The 27,209-nt window shown below is 43.5% G+C and overlaps 1 protein-coding gene and 1 pseudogene across 1 annotated transcript in view; both read right to left on the bottom strand.

The window, feature by feature from the left end:
* Positions 1-14,712: 14,712 nt before the first annotated feature.
* Positions 14,713-21,025, bottom strand: LOC136391917 (calponin-2 pseudogene; annotated as a pseudogene).
* Positions 21,026-21,100: 75 nt separating this feature from the next.
* Positions 21,101-27,209, bottom strand: part of F5 (coagulation factor V) — a 71,416-nt gene continuing 65,307 nt past the window's right edge. The window contains exons 24-25 of the mRNA XM_066371430.1: positions 24,798-24,980; positions 21,101-22,216 (exon numbers count right to left, since the gene is read on the bottom strand). Coding sequence (XP_066227527.1) covers positions 22,070-22,216; positions 24,798-24,980 — 330 coding nt within the window. The 3' untranslated portion in view covers positions 21,101-22,069. The remainder of the gene's footprint in view (positions 22,217-24,797; positions 24,981-27,209) is intronic.

The raw sequence follows: 27,209 nt of genomic DNA, 5'->3' as shown, positions 1-27,209 counted from the left end.
AACATAGGGGTACGCATATATCTTTTTAAATTAGTGTTTTGGATTTCTCCAGATAAATACCCAGAAATGGAATTGCTGGATCATATGACAATTCTACTTTTAATTTTTTAAAGAACCTCCATACTGTTTTCCATTGTGGCCACACTAATTAACAATCCCGCCAACAGTGCAAAAGGCTTCTCTTTTCTCCATACCCTCACCAGTACTTCCTGTTTGTTGATTTATTGATGATAGCCATTCTGACAGGTGTGAGGTGATACCTCATTGTAGTTTTGATTTGCATCTCTCTGATGATGAGTGATGTTGAGCATCTTTTCATATGTCTATTGGTCATCTGTATGTACTCTTGGCAGAAATATCTATTTAGGTCCTTCGCCCATTTTTTAACTGGTTGGTTTGGTTTTTGGTTGTTCTTTCCTCACTTTTCAATATAATGCACCACAAAGAAGTTCTCCTGGAAAGCAGAATACTGATATGCCTTGCAAATGTATTTATTAGAACTTATATTCTTACTTTATTCCTATAAGTATGATAGGTACATTCTTAGATTTTTAGATGGGAAAACTGAGGGACAGTGGCAAGTCCTTTAAAGTCACATTTATTTCCTCCACAAGAGGCTATTGAGAGCCTATTGTTCAGGGCCTTGTTTTCGATCCTGCAGGGAAACAATGATAAGACAGTCCCCAACAGCAGGGCACTCATGATGAATTTGTGGTAAATCAGTCATCCAAGTCCTACTCTAGACTCTGCCCCTGAAACTCCCCTCCATTGATGACCTTTATCACAAACAGCTGCGAGTTGTATTCTGACAATAGTCATAGACTCATCAGCTGCACAGTGCTATTCAGTAAGAAGGCCAGCTCAGCTCACAAGTTACCCTCCTCCCTGTTTCTTAAATGCTTGACCCAGAATCTTGTATGTAGTCATCCAGACCATGGCCCCGCAGCTGAGTTGTGTCATGGGACAGCTGTCTGAAGGGTTGCCTACTCATCAGCCTTCTCAGCCTGTGTGGGCTGGAAATGTGGGACCGCACAAGTGAGGCATTGCCACACCATCAAGGCCCTCTGGAAAAGAGCTCTGGGTTAGCCCACTACACACTCTGTGGAAGTAATCCTGTCTTGCCTCTCCTTCGACATCTAAACTGAAGTGCTACCATCACTCACTAACCTTAAAAAATTTCATCCTGTGTGAACAGTGTACCCAGTGAGAACAAACCTAGTGTTAATGACAATTCAGATATTATTAAACCACTGCCTTTGTCTTCTGACTTGCATTTATTTGATTGTAGGGTTTGTTTTTTTGTTTGTTTGTTTGTTTTTGCTTTAGTCTCTCTCTAACCTAGGCAAGTCTCCATAAAACAGAATACTGGTAATCTTCCTAAAGTCAAATATTACCCTTGTCTTTATCACTGAATGTTTGAGAATTTCGGGTGCTTACTGAAAAAAGCCGAAACCTCTTATTTTTGAATTTTGTTAACCCCTCCAGTCTCATTCTCCACCACTGGCCCGAACACTCCCTATGTTCGGTTACAAGATACTCACTAATTTCTCAAGGTGCTGCTCAGATATCTTATCTCCTCCATCACTACAACCCTAGAGCACGTCATCTCCATTTCTCTACTGAGATACTACAGCAGCCCCAAGTTTGTTTTTCTGACGTTAGCTTTCCCCCACTTCAGTCTATGTGTGCACCAGCCAGAGTGGTTTTCCTAAAGCCCAAAGCAAATCATGCCATTCTTCTGCCTGAAATGGCTTCCCACTGCATTTGGAATGCAATTCCATGTTCTTACCATGGCCTGTAAGGCTGCCCTGCATGGTCTGCTCACTCTACCTCAGGACATCCCTGACTTCATCTCCTATGGCTCTCCAGCTTCCCTCTCTGGGCCAGCCACAGTGCCTTCCTCGGGGTTCCTTGTAGGCACCAAGTACCCACCTCAGGACTCTTGCACTTGCCGTTCCCTCTGCCTGGAACAGTTTCTTCCTAGAAACTTGCATGATGCCCTCCCTCACTACTTTCAGGTTTCTGCCTAATTACCACTTTATCCTACTTAAAACAGCACATACCTTCATCCTGGCATTTCTCTGTCCCTCCCCCCTACTTTATACATCTTAATACTCATCTCCACTTGCTGTATTATGTATTTCTTTGTTCCATGAAAGCGGTGACGTTGTTTTTGTCTGCTGCTCTAGAACAGTGCCTGGCAACAGGAGTCTATGGACATCACACAGATGATCTAAGGGTAGAACTTGTTGTAGTAGAAAGGAGCACTGGATAAGAAGCCCCAAGTTCTAGCTCAGGTCTTTCTACAAACAGCATGCGTGACTTGGATAAGTGGCCGTACCTTGCATCTCAGATTCCTCTAACACAGGAATTGGAACTATAAATGATCTCTCAAAACCTTTTCAGCTATAAAGTCCTATCAGTCGGCTCAACTGGGAGATTGTACCCAAATGCCAAAAATAAATTGAGACTGAAAAAGGCATGCATTATTCCTCAACACCAATGACCTTGCCTACTGGGGGTGTGATGAGAGTCTGACACCTGGCAGAGCCTGGGCCCAGGCTTCAAATCCCATTTGCACTCCCCTTTTTATGTGGGGTGCCCCTCTAGTGGGGCCCAAGCAGTATGTCTAGCTGAGAAGGGCTTCATCAGGAGACAGCAAACCTGTCGGCACTGTGCTGGTTGTGTTAGCACTGCTGTTGGGTGTTTCTCTGAGAACTAGAATTAATGTGACCCAGGGATCGGGTGTGTCCCTTAGAAGTTCCCAATGGGGTTCCAGAGCTTGCCAGAGGCACTCTGGGAGGAGACAATCACCGGTGAGGAGGCAGCCCCAAGAGTCCTGTTGGTGACTCAGCTGAAGAACTTGCTCCTATCACACTGACGACACAGAATGGATTTCATCTGAGGCTACAACTGACTGGACTATTTAGCTGAGCCAGGTGGTGAAATAATTTATTTTCTGATCTACTTTATCTTTTTCTAAGAATGCATAGACCTCTTTAAAAAAATGTTCCAAGTCCTGTTTTATAAGAGCATGTGGGCTCTCATGGTAACCTCTGAAAATAGCAGTCACGATCACTTGTAGGTGAGTCATAAGTCAGGAAATCCTGAATGAACTAAAGGGCGTGTTGATTCCTCTCTTCTAATATTCATTTGTGGCAATGTGATTGACTAAGGAATAGATAAGGTACTTGATGAGACTCCCACAGCCAGAGTCAGGCCTTATCTGTTCAAATGTTTCTGTGTTTCTCTCTTCCCTCACTCTCAACAATGTAGAAACACATACAACACAATCACATGCTTATTTTCTTTCCTCTCATTGACTTATGTATTTCCCATGTGGTTTGGTGAGGTATTTAAAAATACTTTCCAATGGAAAATTAAGGGTACAAAACATTTTCTGTAAAGTCTACCCAGATATTGATAGAATAGATTAGTTAGGAAATGCTCTTCCCAACTCTTAATCTGAATACTGATTGAGGACCTCCCGTCCAGGTCCTCATAACCGCAAATTCCCTCTGAGATGTCCACCTTTCATTTACTCCCAGTTCTAGGGTTAGGGGTATTAGGTAGAATCAGTGGGAGTCAACCTGGTCCCTACTGCCCACTAATGGGCGTTCCAGCTTTCATGATGGGCGGTAGCAGAGCAACCCAAGTATAAATAAAAAGATAGATTTAACTAGAGTAAGTTGTTTTATAAAGGTTTATTCTGCCAAACTTAGCAAAAATCTGACCCAAAGTACTTGGTAAGTAATTATTATTATATGCTTTAACTTTCTGTAACTCTGCTTTATAAATTTTAGTAAAGTTACTTCCCTACTTTATAATAATCACCATTACTGTGAAACCAGTGGGCGGTTAGAAAATTTTACTACTAACAGAGATACAAAAGTGGGCAATAGATATAAAAAGGTTGACTACCCCTGGGTAGAATCCTTATAATACAGAGGGCATTTTCAGTTCCTGGTGAGATAGTCAGTAACTAGGGGACGTTACTACTCAAGTCACATGTACTTGTGCTTGGCTCTTATTATGTCCATCCTGGTAAATAATTCCTGGTAGTTGTACAGGACTTCTCTCCGACTAGCTGTGGTCTTTCTGTGATCAGAGACTGAATGTCATGTTTATCTTGTAGTCCCTGTGTTGACGCTGGTGTTTTGAGCATAGGAGTGGTACAAGAGACATTTGTTGATGGACACATTTCTCAGGCTTCATTAGCTACACTTTCAACCTTTATTCATAGCTTTTTTTTTTAATGCTTATTAATAAGCACAGGCGCACCTTGGGGATATTGTGGTTTTGGATCCAGACTATCGCAATAATGTGAATATTGCAATAAAGTGAGTCACGTGCATTTTGGGCTTCCCAGTGCATATAAAATTTATGTTTTCATTAATGTAGTCTATTAAGTGTGCAATAGCATTCTGTCCAATAAACAAAGTACGTACCAGTAACGCCGGTGGTTGAGGCCAGGCAGGTTCTCACTGAATTCGGGCAGACGGTAGAGGATCTGTGGAGCCTGAGAGTGTCGGGCCATACCTTTTATTGGAGGCTCGCAAAGACAGGCGAGTGAATAAACAACAAAAAGAAAAGAGTTAATAAACAAAGGAAAATCTGCTTTTCTCAGTGAAAGACAAGGGAGCAGGGAAACTGCACCTCAGGGTGCTGGGAGAGCGATCTGGGAGAAGCGCTGAGAAGGGAAAGCACCTGTAGCCTTACCCAGGCCACACACGTGGCGCTGCCCGTGCCCACGCACCCATCAGGGCAACTGCTTGCAGTGGGTAAACTCGCGAGCAAGCCTAACACAGCTGTTTTCCCCACAGTACCTTATACTTTATTGCTAAAAGGTGCTAACCACCCCCTGAGCCCACAGTGAGTCATGGTCCTGCTGGCAGAGGGCCGTGCCTTGATGGTGCCGGCTGCTGACTGCCGGTGCTGGCTGCTGGAGATGGGCTAGCTGTGGCAATTTCTTCAAATAAAACAATGAACTTTGCCACATCAATTGACTCTCCTTTCACCGATGATTTCTTATAACATGATGCTGTTTGAGGCCATTTTCCCCACTGTATAATTTCTTTCAAAATTAGAGTCAGCCCTCTCAAAACCTGCCTCTCTTTTATCAACGCAGTTTATGTAATATTCTAAACTCTTTGTTGTAATTTCAATCATCTTCACGGCATCTTCACCAAGGGCACATTCCATCTGAAGAAAGCACTTTCTCTGCTCATACCTACGAAGCTACTCCTCGTCGCTCTGAGTTTGCTCATGAGACGGCAGTCATTCAGTCACATCTTCAGGCCCTACTTCTAATTCCAGTTCTCTCGCTATTTCTATCACACCTGCAGCTACTTTCTCTAACGACATCGTGAACCCCTCAAAGTCATCCATGAAAGTTGGACTTGACCTCTTCCAAACTTCTGTTAAGGTTGATATTTTGACCTCTTCCCATGAATCATGAATGTTTGGCATGGCATCTAGAATGGCGAAGGAAACCTTTTCAGAAAGTTTTCAATTGACTTTGCCCAGATCCATGGAGGAATCACTAGCTATGGCAACTAGGGCCTGATGAAATGTATTGCTTAAATAATAAGACTTGAAAGTCAAGGTTACTCTTTGATCCATGGGCTGTGAAATAAATTTTGTGTTAACAGGCATGAAAACATTAATCTTGTTGTACATCTCCTTCAGAGATTTTGGGTGACCAGGTGCATTGTCAGTATTTTGAAAGTAGTCTTTATTCTGAGCACTAGGTCTCAACACTGGGATTAAAATATTCAGTAAACCCTGTTTTACTGAGATATGCTGTCATTCGGGCTTTGTTCTTCCATTTATAGAGGACAGGCAGAGTAGATGTAGCATAATTGTGAAGGGCTTTAGGATTTTCAGAATGGTACATGAGCACTGGCTTCAACTTCCAGTCACCAGCTGCATTAGTCCCTATCAAGAGAGTCAGCCTGTCCTTTGAAGCTGTGAACCCAGGCGTTGACTTCTCCTCTCTAGCTATGAAAGTCCTAGGTGGCATCTTCTGAAAATGTAAGGTCGTTACATCGACATTGAAAATCTGTTGTCGAGTGTAGCCATCTTCGTGAAGTACGGTATCTTAGCTAGATCTTCTGGATCACTTGCTGCAGCTTCTACATCTGCACTTGCTGTCTCTCTCACCTTGCATTTTTATGTTATAGGGACACTTCTTTCCTTAAACCTCATTTCAGCTTTCTACAAGTCTTCCTCACTATAGCTTAATCATTTCTAGCTGTTGTTTTAAAGTGAGAGATGTGTGACTCTTCCTTTCATTTTAACGCCTAGAAACCATTGCAGGGTCAATAATTGGCCTAATTTCTAATTTCAATATCATTGTATCTCAGGGAATAGGAAGGCCCAAGGAGAAGGAGAGAGTTGGGGGCATGTATGATGAGTGAAGCAGTCAGAATTTATCAATTATTTGCTGTCTTATAAGGCATCGTTTGTGGTCCCCAAAACAATGACAATAGTAACATCAAAAAGTCACTGATCACAGATCACCATAGCAAATATAATAATAATGAAAAAGTTTGAAATATTGCGAGAATTACCAAAATGTGACACAGAGACACAAAGTGAGCAGGTGCTGTTGGAGAAAAATTGCATTGATAGACTTGCCGGGCACAGGGTTGCCGCAAAACTTCCATTTGTAAAAAACACAGTATCTGCAAAGTGAAGGGTAATAAAATAAGGTATGGCTTTATTATAGCATCCCACTTAGTTATGGCTGAAGCATTTTATGCTTATAGCCCGGTTCTCCTAAAATAAAGTATGGCTTCATTATAGCATCCCACTTAGTTATGGCTGAAGCATTTTATGCTTATAGCCCGGTTCTCCTTTTTGTAAAGATCTAATTTAATTTCAGATGAAACCAACCTTAGAGTCTGTTGAGAATCACAAGGTGAAAAAAGCCTCTCTCGGTGTTAGAATGTGAATTTCCTTTAAGAAAAGCAATTCATTCATGCTTTCCCCTATAATCCATACCAGTTTGTATTTCTAACTTCACCTTGTCTAGCTCTCTCTCTACCTGTGCTCCAGGGCAAAGCCTCTTCGACTTTGAAATATAAGAGAGGACCTTCAGATTCTGGGTACTGTGTCTGGTGGTCCACCGAGAACTCTGTGCCTTGCTTCATTATTCTGGTGAGGGCAGTTTGGTTGGCAGCGCTCCGATGTGTCCCTAGCAACGAGGACAGAGGCTTCTCACAGGATAGAGGAATGCAGGGAACTTGCAAACAGCTGCTCATTCTGATCTCTTGTCTCTCTATGCCTACCCTACCTGAAACCTTATTACCTGTCCTCCTTGAAGAGCTGAGTGGCGAGGCGCAGAAGACAGGCCTCCCATTTAGATCCCAGCCCCCCAATGCGCCTTTGGCATCCTTGGGCAAGGTCCCACCCCCTTCTAAGGCTCAGTCTTCCCAAGTAAAATGTAGATAATAATACCTACTACTTAGGGTGATGGGGAGGATTACATAAGGTTAGATATGATAAACCCTGTGCATAGTGTTTGGAAGAAAATTGATCAAAATGTAAGGTCTTTTCTTTTCTAAGTACCCTAGTGGGTCAGCTTTCAAGTACTTGGGGGAGACCCTATTTGGGGTGGTAGTAGGAACTCCTTAATGCTTGTGCAGGTAGGGAGCAAGTACAGATTCCATTTTCTAATGTAGCTTTTATTTGTTTTGTCAGAAGTTGGAGTGTATGAGCAGAGGAGTAAAGAACAGGAAAGATTCAGGGTATTTTGCTTTTTGTTTAATCTTAATTTTATTGAGGTATGATTTTCATCCAGTAAAAGTCATCCATTTTAAGCATTTAGTTCAAGAAGTTCAACGTATGTACAATTGTATAAGCACCACAATGAGATTCAGGGGTTCTTGAAACAGCCCTCTGAGGTGGGGGCACTCCTGGGGCCTACCACTGAAATGGCTGGCCTGGCCAGGAGCTTTCCTTTTCCCCTGGGGGAGGGGCAGGTGGAGATGTGCCACCCAGGCACGGGTAGGGTGGGAGTGACCCTGAGAGGGTTCCTTGATGTTGTCTGTCTCTCCTGTGTGCTGGGAAACATGGGATGTGCTGAGGAAAGGTGACCAGGGGCGGGACAGGTTCCACCACAGAGCGTGAACATTGGAAATAGCCCCCGCGGGGAGTGATCGACCGTTGTGGGGAGTGACCGACACGTGCGTGGAGATTGCCCAGCTCAGCCCACCTGCCCGCCCGCCCGCCTGCCTGCCTGCAAGCTGCAGCCTAGCTGGGCCCTGGAGAAGCCAGGCTGGGGGTTCTGAGGGCATGGGGCAGGGACAGAAGGGCAGAGATGAGAGTATTCTGAGGGATGGGAAGTCACCTTGATGAGCCATGCAAGGGAAGCCACAGGGAGTCAAAGGCAGGAGATAATGGGGCTGAGAGAACAAGAGGCCTTGCTGGGTGGGTGGAAGTTGATGAGACTCACAGGGTCTCTGGCTGGCTGGGTTTAACATTCCACAGGTAGACAGGTTCTCAGAGGTGACAAGGTTCAGGTCACGCTCATACGAATCCTTCTGATGTCCAGTGGAATGCAAAGTGGTCTGTTAATAACTGATCAGAACTCAAAGACAGGATCCTTTAGATAGTGCTGGACTTTCAATAAACACTACCTGTGTTTTTCTAGGGAGGATTTTACTACTCATTTGGTCACACAGCTGTTTCGTTGAACACTGTCCAATCTAGCAGCAAATCCAGTTGGCTTAGGCTACGTCCAGAATCCTAGCACCTTTATTGCTACCAGTGTAGACAGGGCTATCTGCAGTTGCATTTAAACCGGTCTTCCTGTGACTATCCTGTTCCCTTATAGTTTATTCTCAATCTAGAAGAGACACATTCATTTAAAGCATAACTCATATATCATTTCTCTGTTCAAAACTCCTGAGCTGCTTCTCATCTCATTCAGTAAGAAAGTCCCAAGGACTTTCCAGATACGCACTGCCCCTCCCGCAACCCCCACCTTTTCCCACCCACCTTCCTCTCCCCTCACTGTCCTCCTAGCCCAGTCGGCTTTAGCCTGCTGGTCCGCTCGCTGTTCCTGGTCACCCCTGCCTGCTTTTATTGCAGGGTGTTAGCACTCGCTGTTCTTTCTGCCTGCTAATTCCTTTTCCCATACTTTTCCCATACCTGTGTCATTTACTTCCTCTCCTCCTGGTCTTTGTGTAAATGTCACCTTCCTCTCTCCGGCTTTCCCTGGCCATCCCATTTAATATTGTTGACCTTCTCCCTTACACAAACACCACTCTTCCCACCTCTGGTTTATTTTTGTCTTAGGTCATTGTCTGACACCCAGCGTGCTTCTCTTATTGTCTATGTCTCTCACTATGCAGGTAAATGCCATTGGAGTAGGGATTTGTCTCTTTTGTTCTCTTCAGGTCCTAGAAGAGTTGTTGGAGCTTCATAAGCAATCAATAAATGAATTGACTGAAGCAATATTTGTTCATGATTGTATGATGAAATTTAATTGAACCCAAGTTTACAGAGAGAGAAAGGAGAAAGCAACAAGATAAAGAGGTCATTTTGCCTGGAAAAAAGGAAAGATGAAAGATAAAAAAGATGGAAGAGAGGAAAAACTAAAATGCTGCTAATGTTTACTAATAGGTCTTTAACAGTCCAAAGGCTGAGGCAGACCAAAGGTCAGAGAGAGAAAATAAAGGGTTAGGGTGAGGGTGTAAGAAATCAGCCTGACACCTTGCATTCCAAGTGCACATTGGAGGAAAAGCCTGCAATCCAATTTAACATCCCTCCACGTCCATACAAGTTCAGCTTCAAAGAAACTACAGAAAATCATCAGCTAGGGTGTCTTGTAAAGCATGGTTTTAGGTTTAAGTAGGCCAGCGCTTTAAAAAGAGGTGAAGATGTGTCTTAAAACTATACTTCAAAAGAAGTTCTCTTCAGATAAAAAAGAGAAAAAAAATGTTTCATCTTGTAAGTACTGAGAAAGTACAGTGAATAAAGAGAGGAGAATGGGGAGAGGTAGTTAAATATAAACCTGGTTGTATTTGCAAAGCTTTAACTTGACAAATGCCACCTTCTTAAAGCAAACATCTTATGCAGGGAGCTCATAACATTATGTTTCAAAATCCAGGATACTGTCCCAATGATTTCAAATTCTGGGAGAAACTATTTATTTAGAGTCCATTGTTCTATCAACATGACAATAAACCATGAAATATTAAGAAGAAATTAATATGTAAGTGCTCAAATCAGTCCTTAATAAGTAGAAATGTGTAAAGAAGTCTGTTAGCTCCTTGAGGGCTAGTTACCTGCCAGGCACTTCTCTGCAGTACCTAAGACCTCTTTTTCTAGGAATGATTAACAATAAACATTTGTTTCACTGAATCGAAAGATGCCAAATATGTTATATTCATTTTCAGGAAAGATGATTGTTTGAAATGATTAATCTTTACTAAATGAAATAAATGATACACAAGAATCAAATTATGTCCGTACATATAATGTTTGAATGTTGGCGTGTTTAATTAACATAGATATTCTTCTGAGAGCCAGGTTAAAGTCTACTACCAAAATAGAATGGGGTTCTATTCCACCATCACAGAAAAAAATTAGATGAATGACAACACTTAATTTACATTCTTTTCTCCTATTAATTGTTCTGAAACATTTGACTTCTACTACAATTAGTTCTCAGCAGAATCTGTTGTAAGAGCATAATACCATTGCACAGATTTAGTTGTTGTACTTTGCAAAGTGTACAGTCTTGAGCTCATTGGTATCGAATGACTCCCAAAATTATGACATAGAGAAAATATGTATAGTATGAGCTGTTGTCTGAAGGAAAACTGTTTTCCTTTAGAGACCGTAAAATTTATCTTTGGCCTAAGCCAGACCAGCAGAGCTCCATGCATTCAGACCACAGAGCACTGGCCTCTGAAGTATCCTTTGCACTGAACTGTGCTCAGGTGAGAGTCCTGACATATGCCCAGGAAACAACATTTTCAAATCTGCTCTTGTTAAAGACGCTATGCACATTACATGGTGGCCTCTTTTTGTGGACCTTTGGGAAGAATTTATTTTTAATTTTAGTATCAAGAAAAAGTACTTCTTTTTAACATTTTTTGGGGGACACGCTATTGTGTAACTAATAAGGTCTTTCTTTTTGCATCTACTATTAAAAAAAAAAACACTTACTACTAAACCCAAGCCCACCCATAGCAAAGTGACCAGGTAAATGATATGCATGTTCATGTCACCCTCTTTCTTGCTTCCTGTTTATGTCCCTGTCTTTATTTTCGCTTTCTCTCCTACTTCTAACATATATATCACCTAGTAATGAAATGGCAGAAACTTTCAGCAGAACTTTCTCTAAAACAAAGAGACTTTCAGCAGAACTTACTTTCTCTAAAAGACTCCCTACCCCTGGCCTTGAGGCTGTATTACAGGCTGTGGTCTTGGGCTAGTTTTATAAGGTTGCAGATGTTCCCAGAATGTTTCTCCCTGCATTAGTCCTATAGATAAACATTGTAAAGGAGCTTGTTTCGCTGCTTTGTTTTACTGCTAGTCTTCCCCTCCTCCCCATCCCCCAACCAGTGTGTGATTTTGTCTTTAAAAGTTGACTTCAAACTGTGTTCAGGGCCTCATGATTTGATGATTTGACTGACTTAGGTCTCCCTGCGGTCAACAACTTTGAATAAAAGACTCCTTTAAATGTGAACTTTGGTGTGGAGAACATCTGTATACTCTTGCTGGTTTTGCTACAACAGTAATATTTTATGTTTTCTTTTAAGCACCCTTAAATCTTTTAGGCAAAGAGGAGATAAATATACTAATTCATTCATTCATCTATATACTATATTAATTTTTGCTAACAGCATAGTGCTTGCCAATTACTCTGCCACCTGAAGAAGTATATATAAGAACCTTTGATTCAGAATGTCAGCTGCCAGGAGAGCAGAGTAGATTCTTTATAATAATCTGAGAAAGACCAAACCAGTAATTTTTAAAGACCTATTTGGTGCATGGTAGAAAAGTACAGTCTTCACAACCTCCATGTGAAGCTACATAGTACTACAGTCTAGCATGCAGACCATTCTTTCTAGTTCAGGCTCCAGCACAACTTATTTACGTCCCACCATCCCCCACCCCCCGTTTTAAGCTTCCTTAAATCAATTGGCAACCACTTAATTTTTCTCATTGAGTCAATTTCTACTTAATACTGCTTTACATTATCCAATTTGTCTGTGGGTAATTTACAATAATATCTGAATTACATTCTAGGACTGTGGACTTGGAATGAAATGTTAATGTTTGCATCCACTATTAAAAATTTTCCAGTCTCTACCCCTGAGAAAAATGTAATTAGGTCAGTTAAGTCCACTGAAGAAAGTCAATTCAAGCTGTTCAATTCTTTGTTTAGCCTGGATAATTAAGGCTTGACCTCTGTGTGCAAGTCCTCAGAACTCTGTCTAGGTATACAGCTGAGTCAGGCTCTCCACTTACTGGGAAGAGCATGGAGGTACAGGTAGAAAATAGAGCAGCTATAAAAGTGGTGATGACTGCACAACAGTGTGAACATTCTTAACACCGCTGAACTGTGCACTTACAAAATATACCATTTCGACCATTTTTGTTATGTATATTTTACCACAATTTAAAAAAAGTAATGAGTGGTGTAAAACAAGGTGTTCAACACAGCAGAAATTAACAACAATTATTCATCATCATAATTAATACCATTTTATTGGTGTTATATATATCATATTTATACTCTCATTGTTATTTATAATGTTAATATTAATGATAATCATTGCCTATATAGAACTTACTATGTGCCAAGGTCTATTCTAAGCACTTTATATAGAAATACAGCTTTTGGCTCTGGCCAGCTGGCTCAGTGGATAGAGCGTCAGCCTGGCGTGTGGACATCCTGGGTTTGATCCCTGGTCAGGGCACAGATGAGAAGGAACCATCTGCTTCTCTTCCTCTCCTCCTTCTTTCTCTTTTCCCCTCTCTCAGCCAGTGGGTTAACTGGTTCAAGTGTCAGCCCTGGGCGCTGAGGATAGCTCTGTTGATTGGAGAGTCGGCCCTTAGTGGAGGTTGCCGGGTGGATCCTGGTTGGGGCGCATGCAGGACTAGGTTTCTCTATCTCCTCTCTTCTCACTTAAAAAAAAAAAAGAAAAGAAAAGAAAGAAAGAAATACAGCTTTTGTCATTTATTTCCTTAAGACTAATCAGAAAATGAAAGTTTTACATTATCTGTCACATCTGTAAACATGGTTGCCAGACTTCCAGAAAGCTCTGTAGTCAACAAGTAGGGATAGTTGTAGAAGGCAGTCATGATAAACAGAACAGGTCCACCGCCCATTACCAAATTTCTTGCCAATAAAATAGCGGGTGAGTGCATGACATTACCTGTACATAATCCTTGAGACATTGAGGAGCTGCCCCTCATTGTAAAACAGGAATGTGCAGAAGAATTTGAGGTGGCTCATATGTGGAAAAACAAAACAAAATAAAGCAATCATATTCAAGTCTTGTCGTTTTCCAGATGTAACCGTGTGAGTCAGTTTCCCACACATGGCACACCTTTACCCAATTTCTCCCTGCTCATCACCATTCCCTCTGATCGGCATGCCCTGTCCTCTCCCCCTGAGCAAGTCGGAATCCTGCCCCATGTGGCATCCATAACACCACCCAAAGTGACCCGTGTGTAATCTAGTCACAGCCATCTGTCATCCCCCGTTTGCAGTTGAGGGATATGTTTTAGATCTCTATATCTCTCTCTCACCCCACCCCCAAACTGTCAGGTCCTCACAGGTAGCCGCTGTTTTTATTTCTTTTGACCTTGCAAGCACATGGGACTTCTGGGCACGGCTCTGTGGGTGGGGGTGGGGGGTAAGCAGGTATCAGACTGTGTACCCGACGGAGTAGGAAGAATGGGTATGTTAACAAAGGCTTATGGGGTCCTGAACTTTTTTTCCCATAAAAAGAGATTTTTATTGCCTTCAACCCACAGTTGGTATTTCACATTATCCCCTGGTTTCAGGGCTCCTGGGTGGGACTGGTCCTAGGGATGGCCCCCTGGTGAGGCTCTCTGTGCAGTACTTGGCAAGGAAGAAGGGGACATATATAGAAGGGGGCTATGGCTTTGCCTCAACCATTGTCCTGTCTGGGCCTCAGTTTCCTCACTGGGCCCCTGGAGGTCCTGGGGAAATCCAGTCCCTGAAGATACCTAAAATATCTAGGGACTGTGGCCTGGCCTTCTCCCAGGGGACTTCCTTCCTAGCACTCCCCTCCACCATCCCCATCCCATTCCCCTGAAAAAAAAATTACTTCTGTTTTGTTAAAACTGCCTAAAACTTTAATGGGTACAGAAACCTCAAACTGTTCAACAGAGAAAAGGGAAGAGGGGCAGAAGCAACCAGAAATCATTAGGGGCCAGTTTCCCTCCCTGCACAGGTTTCTTCTGACCCCCACAGCCTGGCCCAAAGCCTGCTGGGAAATGTACTACTCGGATGTGCCCTGGCAAGGACCTCTGCCCTACATGCATCTGGATCTGGCCTTCACACACCCTCAGCTGGACGCGCTTGAACACATAGAAAAACTAGATGAAAACAGAAATCTCAGATGGAGCGATGATGCGTCTGCCTCCTCTTGGTAGTTAGGAGGTTACTCTGGGGCCTTCCCTGCACTTGGGAAGTTGCCAACTTACCCTGGAGTCCCATCAGCCACTGAGCCGTGTGGAGTTCTTGGGATCATATATCTGCCAGCCCAGGCCAAAGACCTGGCCGCTGTGGTTGGCGCCCTGCCTGAAGCCCATATGAAGAGACATAGAGGAGTTATCACACTTGTTGGTCACCAGTTTGATGTTATAGATGTGCCACTGGGTCCCGGGAACCATCATGCTCACCTGGCTGGCACACCTGTTGGTGCCCATTTGCAGGCTAATGGGTTGAGTGGCCCATGGGTGGTAGGATATGGTTCTTAGAGTCCTACAAACCACCTCTCACACCATATGCTGTCATGCCTAACTGGCTGGAACACTTGTTGGTGCCCATCTAGAGCCCAGTGACACATTGGCCTGACTTCATGGTGGTGTCATTGAAGTTCTGCTCCTCCTTCTCCAAGTACTTGATGCAAATTCCATGCCACCCTGCCGCCCCTTTCTCTTGGCTCTCCCTGCCAGAGCTCGGAGAGACACCTGTACCTGTGTCTGGTTCTCACTCTCAAACAGGTCATTGGCCTTGAACAGGTCCACAGAGTTCATGCCGTAGCTGATCATGACCTTGATGAAGTTGGAGAGTTTTTCCAGCTGGTGCCAGTTTTGCATGCAGCAGTCGATCTTGGGGACCAAGCCTGGCTGCAGCTATTCATGATTGTGCACAGGGCAGTTCCATCCTTCAGATCCTTCCAGAAGTTGGGACCGATAGGCCCAAGAGTCTTTCTATCCAGCTGCAGAGTTCCACCTCCTTCTGAGAATCATATTTTTTTTTTTTCATTTTTTCTGAAGCTGGAAACAGGGAGAGACAGTCAGACAGACTCCCGCATGCGCCCGACCGGGATCCACCCGGCACGCCCACCATGGGGCGACGCTCTGCCCACCAGGGGGCGATGCTCTGCCCATCCTGGGCGTCGCCATGTTGCGACCAGAGCCACTCTAGCACCTGAGGCAGCGGCCACAGAGCCATCCCCAGTGCCCGGGCCATCTTTGCTCCAATGGAGCCTTGGCTGCGGGAGGGGAAGAGAGAGACAGAGAGGAAGGCGCGGCGGAGGGGTGGAGAAGCAAATGGGCGCTTCTCCTGTGTGCCCTGGCCGGGAATCGAACCCGGGTCCTCCGCACGCTAGGCCGACACTCTACCGCTGAGCCAACCGGCCAGGGCCTGAGAATCATATTTTGACAGGAGCTGGTTCTTGACTTTGGCCAAAAGCCCTTCTTGAATTGCGAGGAGTTCATGCCGGCGGTGGCAATGGCAGGATAGATGGCCAGGCGGGTGTGATGACCACAGAGTCCTGAATTTAAGAATGAAGCTCTTACACTTCTCTGGTCCTTATTGACCCTCACCCCAACTTAGTGCTTGGGGGTTCTTCACAGATTGCCTTAATATATGCCCAATGTCTTCAAGGTTTGGGCCAGGTCACCTTCTTCAAAAACTTTCACAGTCTGATTCTATCCTCCATGAAGTTACTTCATTGACTGACTTATTACAACTTACTACTCAGAGTAAAATCTGCCCGTAGTCTGTGTTTGCATCGTATGCTTGTCAAGCCAACTGGGTAACAAGTAGTTCGAAGAGCCTGAACAGCATCTTTTATTCTCTTTATATATATTCTCCTCTACATTGTTGTGTTGATAGAATAAGCTTAATACATTTTTTTTTAAATTAAGGTGATGGTCTAACTAGGGAGGTTAATATTATTAAGTTTTATTTCCACATACTAAATGCAAAATACATATCTTTTGGTGAGGATATTTCATACAACCGACAGAGATCAAATCTTAAATCTCTATAATCTATCCTAGCATAATACCTAGATATGAAAAACCTTCTCATTACCTGGGCATTGACAGTGTAAATGTCATTTTGTGCATCTGTGTCCTTCTGCTTGCCCTATCTCTAGACTATGGGAACATAACAGCTTGGGAGCATTAGGCATCACAAAATTTTTCATGAAATAACTCTATAAGAAAAAAAAAACCAGCAAGAAAAATGGTAGCATTGAGCTCTGATAGTTCTAAGTGTGTGTTGGGCTCCCTGCCTTAGGGCATATACCACTGGTAGAACCACATTCCACTCTGTGACTTGCTTCTTCTTAGTTCATCCAGAGAAGTGGGAAGACATTTCCTAGTTCTTTGGAGGATCCAACCTATTGCTTCAGGCTTTTCCGTTGAGTTTTCCCAAATGGTCCTGAACCCAAAATACATTGATTTTTCCAAGTTATTCTCAAAAGTGTCATGAAGTTTGTAATTTCTTTCAATAACTTGAAAAAAAAATTCTGGAGAATGAATTCCGTGTTTCTTCTGACCTTTTTTGTATTTGTGATGCACTCATAGCTCTTCTTTTCCAACTGGACTAATTAATAATGCTTAGATCTGTTTGTTTCTACTGTGAGTCACATTTCTTTTCCATAGCAACCAGTTATGACATAAAAAACAGTGGAGTATGTTATGTCAGTGGAGGATAGACTCTAAGGTAAAAGTTGTAATTTCACTTAAATGACTTCAAAAAGAGGAACAAGAATCCATGTTTTTATTTCAAAATAAGAGGAGTAAAACAAAGATCAGGTATAACCCAAACATTTCATTGATTCTCAAAACAAGTAATTTTCAGATCAATTAATAGCTTTTCCTAATTAATATTTCCTGTCTGTCGGGGGAGGATGAATCATAATCATTATAAAAAAAATTGCCGTTTTATGGAAGGGGAACCAGGCTGAAGGAGAGGCTGGGAATATGATCATCTTGTTTCTGGTTTCAGTTCTGACATGAGCAAGCAGCAGCCTCAGGCAAGTTGTTGACCCTTCTAGCCTTAATTGTTTTATACACTGGATAATGAAGTCTGATCTCAGGCTCCAGTCTCATCTCCACCCCTGCCTAATGCTCAGCATGATTTCCTTTCCTCTTTTATATCTCGGTGGATTCTAGATCAGACGAGAGACTCTGCCCCTGGCTGTGTTAGTGGGACCCAGGACTAAGGTACACAGTGTGTGGGACCCATTGCAAATTGCAAATGTCGAACTCATGGTTAAAAAAAAATTATTAAGAATTTCAAGAGAGGCCCTGGCCGGTGGCTCAGCGGTAGAGTGTCGGCCTGGCGTGCAGGAGTCCTGGGTTCGATTCCTGGCCAGGGCACATAGGAGAAGCGCCCATCTGCTTCTCCACCCCTCCCCCTCTCTTTCTTCTCTGTCTCTCTCTTCCCCTCCCGCAGCCAAGGCTCCATTGGAGCAAAGATGGCCCGGGCGCTGGGGATGGCTCTGTGGCCTCTGCCTCAGGCGCTAGAGTGGCTCTGGATGCAACAGAGCGATGCCCCAGAAGGGCAGAGCATCGCCCCCTGGTGGGCATGCTGGGTGGATCCCAGTCGGGCACATGTGGGAGTCTGTCTGACTGCCTCCCTGTTTCCACCTTTGGAAAAATGAAAAGAAAAAAAAAAAAAAAAAAAAAAAGACAGTGACTGCAGAGCATTAAATTGGCCAGGGGCCAGCCCTGGCGGGCAGAGCTGCATTTGGACCAGTGGTCCTGATGCTCGCTTTACAGATCACAGTGTTCCCTTAGGCAAAGCCATGTTCTGAAACTGCGTCAGGTAGTGTCAGCTGGCATAAAGCCGAGGTTGAGTGTTCAGTTCTCCAATGGTTATTTTGGTTCTGTTCTGTGTCTGATGACCCCTAATACTGGACACTGATGTTGTGTCATCAGTCCCAGGGGAGAACAGGTCAGATTGACAGGCCAACAGCACTCCTGGAAATATGCTTGCTTCTGTTTTCCTGTGTGGAGGGTCAGAAAACTCATCGTCAGGTAGAGAAGATGGGGTATTTCAAGCACTCATCATGTCATGTGATAAGATTTTCTCTCCCCTGTCAAGAAAAGTCAACCATTTAAAAGTCTCGTTTGTTCCCTTCTGTGGACAAGTCCTGCCAGGGGTGAGGACAACAGAGACACAAAGACCCAACTTTGGGGACCAGGTTCAGTGATGCAGATCTACTTTATTCAGGATGTAAGCTAGCTTATATACATGGGTTCAGCCTATAGGGTGTTATAGCATGTCCTTCATAGCCAATGGCTGAAAAGAACAGGGAGCTGCATGGTTGGCGCTAAGTCACTTCCTTATAGTGGGCAAGCTTCCTTCCTGGGTATGCCCAGGAGGCTTCTGGGAGCTGGAGTATTCTCACAGCATTGCATCAGCCACAGCTGCTAGGAATGCGCTCTGTGCTCCACCCACATCTCCCCCTTCTCTTTTAATTAAGGCCAATTGGACTTGATGAATGACAACTTGCTGTTGTAGCTTCTGAATGCTACACATTATGCAACTGAACCCTAGTAGAACTAAAACAACTATAATACCTATTATACTACATGCTAATAGATTAGCTGGATTAAACAATGAGGCAAGCTTCTGTAATGTTTGACTAGTTAGGAAATAGAATGGGAGTCTTAAACAGGGGATTCCTCCTAGGGGTCGGGATGTCATTTCCCTCCTATTGTGTTACAGAGACCTTCTAGGTGCCATTAAACACAGTTCCATTTTGATTGTAAAAAAATGAATGTAGGTCCATGCACGCCCCCTTCCCACAAAGGTCCCAGCATCCAAACACGGAACGAATGGCTTGCCACAGGCTGCATACTGCATATGGTTGCATTCCGTCCTCAGTCTCCAATGCCAAACTCCAAGGTTGATGGTCTGTGCATCCGGGCCCGAGGCAATGCGGCAGTCTCTCCAGGGAATTCCTTCTCTCGGGAGTGTTCTTAGATGTTCATCATACAGGAACGGGCAAAGAGGTGACCCTGGGAAGGCAAGGTTAGGGGGCGGGCCCAGCTGTTGGTAGCTAGGGGGGGGGAGGGCTTGTAGGCCAAGTACTGAGCCTTGGTTAGTAGTACTGTTTTCAGCAAAGTCCCCTGTAGTATGATTTTGAAGGAGGACCCACCCCTCCGAGGGGATGGTGTTATTATTCAGAGTAAACTTAAGTAGCATTGGGTCACTGAGGTTACCCCATATAGTGCTGTTCCACTGTCGGGATTCCCGGCCACTATTGTCAGAAGGGAGACTAAGGGAGCAGTTACTGGAATATACTGCTAGAAACTGTGGGCTATTAACTTCAACAGGCATAATTATGCCAGGGTGGGGAACAGCCACTCAGACGTGAGGATCTCCTTGTGCCTGGGAGTTCTCTGTGATAATGGCACATATGAGGAGGAACAGGGTGAGGACCTCCTCCAGGTGGCCGTTCAAGGCTGAGACTGGCCATCTCCTGAACTGGAGTTGTTCACAGGTGTTGGAGGAAAAACACAAGCATAACCTCTTCCTTGTGTTAGAAGGGGGTGCAATCCCTGCCACTGAGCTGTGTAGTAATGGTAAAGGGGTAGTAATGGTAAAGGGGTTGGGTGGCTACGAAGGCCTCCTCAACATTTGTAGGCTGGAGTTATACCATCAGAATCAAAAGTTAAATAATTGAGAGTGAATGCAGCACTGAGGAGCACTTCTCCGGGTGAGGCCCGGGGCATATCCCCCTTTCTTTTTTATTTTGAAGCTTGATGTCTCTGTGTTGCCATTCTACAATGGCTTGTCCTTGGGGATTATAAGGAATGCCAAGGCGGTGTGTGATTTGCCATTGGGAACAAAAGGCTTTAACCTTTGAGCTGGAAGAGCATGATTCATGGGATATATCTGACACATGGGGGTGTATAGGCTGGCCCATGGGTCTGCAGCAGGAACATGTGTTGGAGAAAATGGCATCTGAGAGGCTGGAGTGGGGCATTGAGCCTCAGCAGGAAATGTGGAAGTAGTGACTTCTGCTTTTTCTGGAGGCAGAGCTAATGGCGCAGTTAGCAATTCGGTTGGTTTTGTTTTTGCATGCTCAGCTTCAATTTTGTCAAACTTGGAGGCTAATCTACTTTCCTCCTCAGTGGGGAGGGGCGAATAGGGAGGTAGGGGTTCCTCTGAAAGAGGAGTAGCCTGTAGGACCTTAGGGACCAGTGGAGGGTCCCCAGCAGGAGCACCGGTCAAGCAGGCGTGTATTGCCAATAAGGCAGGAGTGAGGCCAAGAGGGAAGGCCCGTCCCTCATGTACCTCAGCTAAACGAACACGTCGGAGAGCTCGGGCCCAAGTATCCGGGTCCCAGAGCAGCGCATCCTCAATCCAGGGATTGAGACCAGAGAGAATCTCCCAGTAAGTACAGAAATCCTTCTCACAAACTTCAACTTGCCTACTCTGCAATAGGGCGTGCAGGGCTCAAGCCTGCAGGGCTCGAGAGTGGGGGAGAAGGTTTCCCATTGCAGAGGGTCACTCACCCATCCCTTGGATGCCGGTTAGGTCCCTGCCCCACATTGGGCGCTAGTTGTGGACAAGTCCTGCCAGGGGTGAGGACGACGGAGATGCAAAGACCCGACTCCAGGAACCAGGTTCAGTGACACAGATCCACTTTATTCAGGAAGTAAGCTAGCTTATATACATGGGTTCAGCCTGGGTGTAACATGGGTGTTACAGTGTGTCCTTCATAGCCAATGGCTGAAAAGATCAGGGAGCTGCGTGGTTGGCGCTAAGTCACTTCCTTATAGTGGGGGAGCTTCCTTCCTGGGTATGCCCAGGAGGATTCTGGGAAGTGGAGTATTCTCACAGCATTGCATCAGCCACAGCCGCTAGGAATGTGCTCTGTGCTCCACTCACACCCTTCATTCTTTTTTTCTTTTTTTTCTGTGACAGAGACAGAGATAGAGAGAGGGACAGATAGGGACAGACAGTTGTGGCACCTTAGTTGTTCATTGATTGCTTTCTCATATGTGCCTTTACCAGGGGCTACAGCAGACCAAATGACCCTTTGCTCAAGCCAGTGACCTTAGGCTCAAGCTAGTGAACCCTGCTTAAACCAGATGAGCTTGCGCTCAAGCTGGGTGACCTTGGGGCCTCGAACTTGGGTCCTCCGTGTCCCAGTCCAATGTTCTATCCCCTGCCCCACTGCCTGGTCAGGCTTTGACTCTTAAATCATAGTTTTTTAAAAAAGAAAAATGTAGGCATGAAAGCTACCCAGGTCTAGAAATGCACTTAAAATGAACTTAATGTGTTTAGGTTTTGAAAGAACTATTTTGAAGCATATTAACTACGTGAAGATTACTTTATATAGCATATTTAATCATTGTGAAAGATAAGCCATTTTCTTTTTGGTTCTTAATATTTTCCCATTTATATTCAAATTAATATAGAAATAATAGCCATCATCTCACTTAATGGCAGCAATGAGTTACATTATAAAAAAATTGCATATATAAAATTTTATTCTCTAATCGAGGATTTAACATAGCTATAAAATACACTGCACACTCTAAATGGCTTGATATCTTTAAGAGTCCTTCCTGTCTCTTTGAATATTCAATCCTAGTAAATGTCACAGCCGAAGAGCTCCAGGCGAAGTGCAATACTTTGATTCCATGTTTTCGGAATGATGCGGATATACCTAGAAATGATTGGTGGGTTGAAAAAGTTCTTCACATATCCTTTAACATTACTATTTCCTTCAAAAACCTGAAAGCAAAATATGAGAAAAAAAATTTAATGATGGTATATTGGGTATAAAAATTTTACAGATAATTTTTCAATTTTTTTTTTCATTCAAACCGAGGGCATCAAAGAACACAGATGACATTCCCTCAGAGATGATCCTCAATCAGTTATAAAGTAACACTTTAGTCCAGAGTTAGTCAATCTTTGTATACCTACCGCCCACTTTTGTATCTCTGTTAGTAGTAAAATTTTCTAACCACCCACCGGTTCCACAGTAATGGTGATTTATAAAGTAAGGAAGTAACTTTACTTTATAAAATTTATAAAGCAGAGTTACAGCAAGTTAAAGCATATAATAATAATTACTCACCAAGTACTTTATGTCAGATTTTCACTAAGTTTGGCAGAATAAATCTTTATAAAACAACTTACTCTAGTTAAATCTATCTTTTTATTTATACTTTGGTTGCTCCGCTACCGCCCACCATGAAAGCTGGAATGCCTTCTAGTGGGCGGTAGGGACCAGGTTGACTACCACTGCCCTAGACAGACCTCGCTGGGGATTTTTACCTCACCAATGATCGGAGTTGACTTTGGGAAAAATAAAACATTCGATGTAGTGTCTTGGGACATCTGCAAAACCACCTCTGACTTCAGATGTGTGACTTTAAGCAAGTTACTGACAGTTTCCGATTCTAGATTCCTCACAGGCAAAGTGGGGATAATAACATTTTACCTTACAGAAGCTGTAAGTATTAAGAAAGTATGTAAACATATAACAAGTACCTAGTAAGCTCCAGATAGCAGTGGCACTGATAAACTGTTCGCTATTACTAACACTGGAAATAAAATGCACCTGTGTGTTTACAGTTCTCCTTTTCGGATGTACCCTATGTCCTCAGCTATAGTGTCCCTTTTCCCTTTAATTAATTAATTTATTTTGCATCCCCAGCAAGTCCCCCCAGATGAACACACAGCAGAAGCTAAATCACTCTCTGATTATGACAACGATGCTTACCCCGCTGTGAGGACATCCTGGTACAACCAGAAGCAGACCGAACAAAACACCTGATCAGTTCTTGAATAGCAAATATACCCAAGGCAATGCTAATACAATGTTATTTCACAGTAGGAGGATTTCTTGTATTCTCCCAAAATTCATATATAAAATTTGAATTTTTTTTTTTTTTTTTTTTTTTTTTTTTTTGTGGCAGAGACAGAGAGAGTCAGAGAGAGGGACAGATAGGGACAGACAGGAAGGGAGAGAAATGAGAAGCATCAATTCTTCATTGTGGCTCCTTAGTTGTTCATTGATCAATTTCTCATATGTGCCTTGATGGTGGGAGGGGGGAGCTACAGCAGACTGAGTGGCCCCTTGCTCGAGCCAGTGACCGCAGGCTCAAGGTGGTGAGCCCTGCTCAAACCAGATGAGCCCACGCTCAAGCTGGCAACTTCGGGGTCTTGAACCTGGGTCCTCCACATCCCAGTCTGACGCTCTATCCACTGCGCCACCGCCTGGTCAGGCAAAATTTGTTATTTTATTTCAGATAAGTGGGATGGTATTAGGAAATGGGGCCTTGGGGAGGTAAGTGAGACTGAATTAGAGAGAATGAATCACATCATAAAAAGGGGAGGAGACACAGGAGCGTGCACTCAACAAGGAAAGCCAGACAAGCACATACCAGGAAGAGGGCTCTCACCAAACCCAAACATGCTGGCACCCTGACCTGGACCCCAGCCCCGAGAAGTGTGAGAAGTGAGTGTTTAAATCACCACGTCTAGGATCATTTGTCACCGCTGCCCAAGCACCATCTCTCATTCAGAAGAAATGAAACTCCACATCCTGCCCTTGTGTTTTGTTCTCACTCTTCACAGGCGGCTCAGTCAAAGCAGAAAGACAGTGTGCATGGTCCCTGCCCCAGGCCAGGTACCTGCAGAGCTAGGACATGGAGGACTGAGAGAGGTGGTACAAGTGTGCCTATTTGTCAGATGCAAAGACCTATTTGCAACTGAGAGGTACTGTTCTCAGCACAGCACAGTTTTCCTTCCTTCCTTTGTTTCTTCCTCTCTCCCTCCCTTCCTCCCTCCTTTCTTGCCTGCCTGCCTGCCTTTTTTAAGTGAGAGGAGGGAAGATAAACAGACTCCTGCATGTGCCCCAACCAGCATCCACACGGCAACCCCCATCTGGAACCAATGCTCAATCCATTGAGCCCTGGCTGTGAAAAGGGAAGACAGAGAGAAGGGGGAGAGGAAGGGGAAAAGAAACAGTTGGTCACGTCTCCTGTGTGCCCTGACCGGGGATCAAACCCAGGACATCCACACTCCGGGAGCCAACGCTCTACCACTGAGCCAACCGGCCAGGGTCTAGTTTTCTTTTCTAATTTTAATTTTTATTGATTTAAAGAGCGAGAGAGGAAGGGAGAGAGAGAAACATTGATTTGTTGTCCCACTTATTCATGCATTCATTGGTTGATTCTTGTAAGTACCCTGACCAGGGATTGAACTCTCAACCTTGCTATATCGGGACACACTCTAAACAACTGAACTGCCAGCCAGGGCCTGGCACAGTGTTGCTTTATTTTTGCCAAGCTAGCACCTGTACCTTGTCCACCATGGAGGATTTCTGCCTGTAAGGCTTCCATTCTGTCCCCTGATCACTGTAGTGGATGGTGTAGCTCTTCACATACATTGTAGAGGAGAGAGACTTGCCACCCTGTGTTACAATTGCAGTTATTTTCTTGATTTTGAGCAGATCTATTTGTAACCACTGTTGGTTGTTGTTTGCCTGTGAAAATGAGAACGCATGGATAAGACAGATGTTAAAACCTTTGCTTTTATATATCAAGTTACTCAGAAATGCTCAGAGCTCGAAAGATTGTTTTGAAATGTATGTATTGATTTTTAGAGAGAAGAAGGGAAAGAGAAAAAAAGAGAAACATTGATTTGTTGTTTCACTTATTTACGTATCTATTAGTTGATTCTTATATGTGACGTGAGCGAGAATTGAACACACACCCCTGAGGCATTGGGACACTCTAACCAACTGAGCTACCTGGCGAGGGCCAAGGATTCCTTTTCTGTCTCATTTCTTAGGATTCCCTGTCTCCTCAAAGCCTTACCTGTTTTTTGTTTGTCTGTTTCTTTGTTGTTACAACACGTGTGTTAACTTCTTCCAGAGACACTGTACCATCATTATTTGTTTACTTTTTTTTGTATCCCTTCTTCTTCGAGAACAGGGACCGACTTAGTTTTGTTTCTACATACTTATCACAATGCATGGCACACAGTTGGTGTTCATAAAATATTTGCTGACTAAACAAGTAAATGAAATTTACTTGGGAAAAATATTAACTGGATAGGCTATCTCTGTAAATGGCATTCTGTTAAGCAAGTTTGTTTTAAGTGCTATGATGATATTACTGATATTCCTGAATGATTATCTGGGAAAGAATTTGATAGCATCCCCTATTTATTTTAGAAAAACCCCACTTTTATTTCCATTGCTTATGTCAAATAGCAGAAATAGTCCAATTTCTTCTTTTCCACGATTTCAAGTCAATATAATATTTGCAAGGCCTGATAAAGCTATACCTAGGGCTTGATATGGCATAGTAATTGTCCTGTCTCTGGCCTGACAAAACTCCCGGTCGCATGTCTGGTGACACGCACTTGGAGGAGGAGGATCAGAAGGGCTGACTGGGTTTTGGAGTAACCTGAGATGAATTTTCAACTTTGGGAGATTTATCATGCCCATGGTCTCCTTCTGTTCTATATGAAATCATGAATTTTGATATATTTTTCTCAGCATCACTCATATGTGTATGTCTGTGTACATATGTATACATATATGTACATACATATGTATTTTTAAAGAAAAGGAATGGAATTAAGATTATTGTATTAGATACATTTTTTGTTGTTGTTGCTGTTGTTAATTTTGTTACACCCCCTGGTGGCATTTGGTGGTATTTTAATGTCTTCAAATCAAGGTTGTACTAGTGATATAGCATATAGATCGTGAGAGGAGTTTTCCAGGCATACAGTTTTTTGTAGGCATAAAGGGGTAGAGACCCTTCAGTCTGCAGGCAGGCTTCCATATGTCTAGCTTAGATTGCCAGCCTCTCTGAAGAGACCCTATAAAGACATTTCACGCTGATCGGTGAAGTGAAACAAATAATTCTGACCTAAAACTCCAGATTTAAAATGGTAGCATTTAAAATTAAAATTATCATTTCATATTTGGAGCTTTTATTATTTCAAAACACTAGGAGCAAATTATATACAGAGAAAAAAATTTAAAGGCTGTAAAATAGAGGGCGGGTGACAAGGTTGCACCGTGAACAGGTCTGAAAGGTCACCTGGGAAACATCCAACTTCCTTTCCCTTTTTAAGTTTTTCTTTTCTTTTCTAAATGACTTTATTTTTTAAAATCCTATGAATATAAGGTACTAACACATTATTAGTTTTATTATTTTAACTTCTTGGGTCTCAGTTTCCATCTCTTCAGAATTGCAAAATGAGGTGTTTGGGTTGCTTCAGCTGGTGGAAGGAGCCCTGACCTGTTTATTGGGGGACAGGATTTCTGATTCCGCCACCAACCTAAAGCAAAAACTATTCTCCTTTGTGTTGAGACTTAAAAGGAAACGTCTGGACCAAATGCTTGCAGAGTCCCTTGCTGTTCTAACATTCTGTGATTCTGTGATTCTCTGGAGGTCCAGAACTGAGTTTCAAGGCTCAGACACTGGCTCCCAAAACTATTTGTATGGCATCCCAGGTCTTCTATTTACCTACTAGTACCACTGGTGACCGACCTCATTTAAGGGAAGGACGTGGAAATCTATAGAGAGTCCAGGGAATTGGAATGTGGCACCTTAAGGGGAGGGAGTTAGGAGAATAGAAATTAGGGAACTTGGATTAAATTGGCTGATCAGATTGTTCTGCTGTCTAATGTCATTCTGATTTCTCAGATCAGTGGAGGAGGTCATAAAAGTGAGTCAGTTATTAAGAGTTACCC

This window comes from Saccopteryx leptura, chromosome 2 (assembly GCF_036850995.1).
Source record: "Saccopteryx leptura isolate mSacLep1 chromosome 2, mSacLep1_pri_phased_curated, whole genome shotgun sequence".
NCBI lineage: Eukaryota > Metazoa > Chordata > Mammalia > Chiroptera > Emballonuridae > Saccopteryx > Saccopteryx leptura.
The sequence above is the reverse complement of the archived record's forward strand: the minus strand, read 5'-3'. Positions and strand labels throughout refer to the sequence as shown.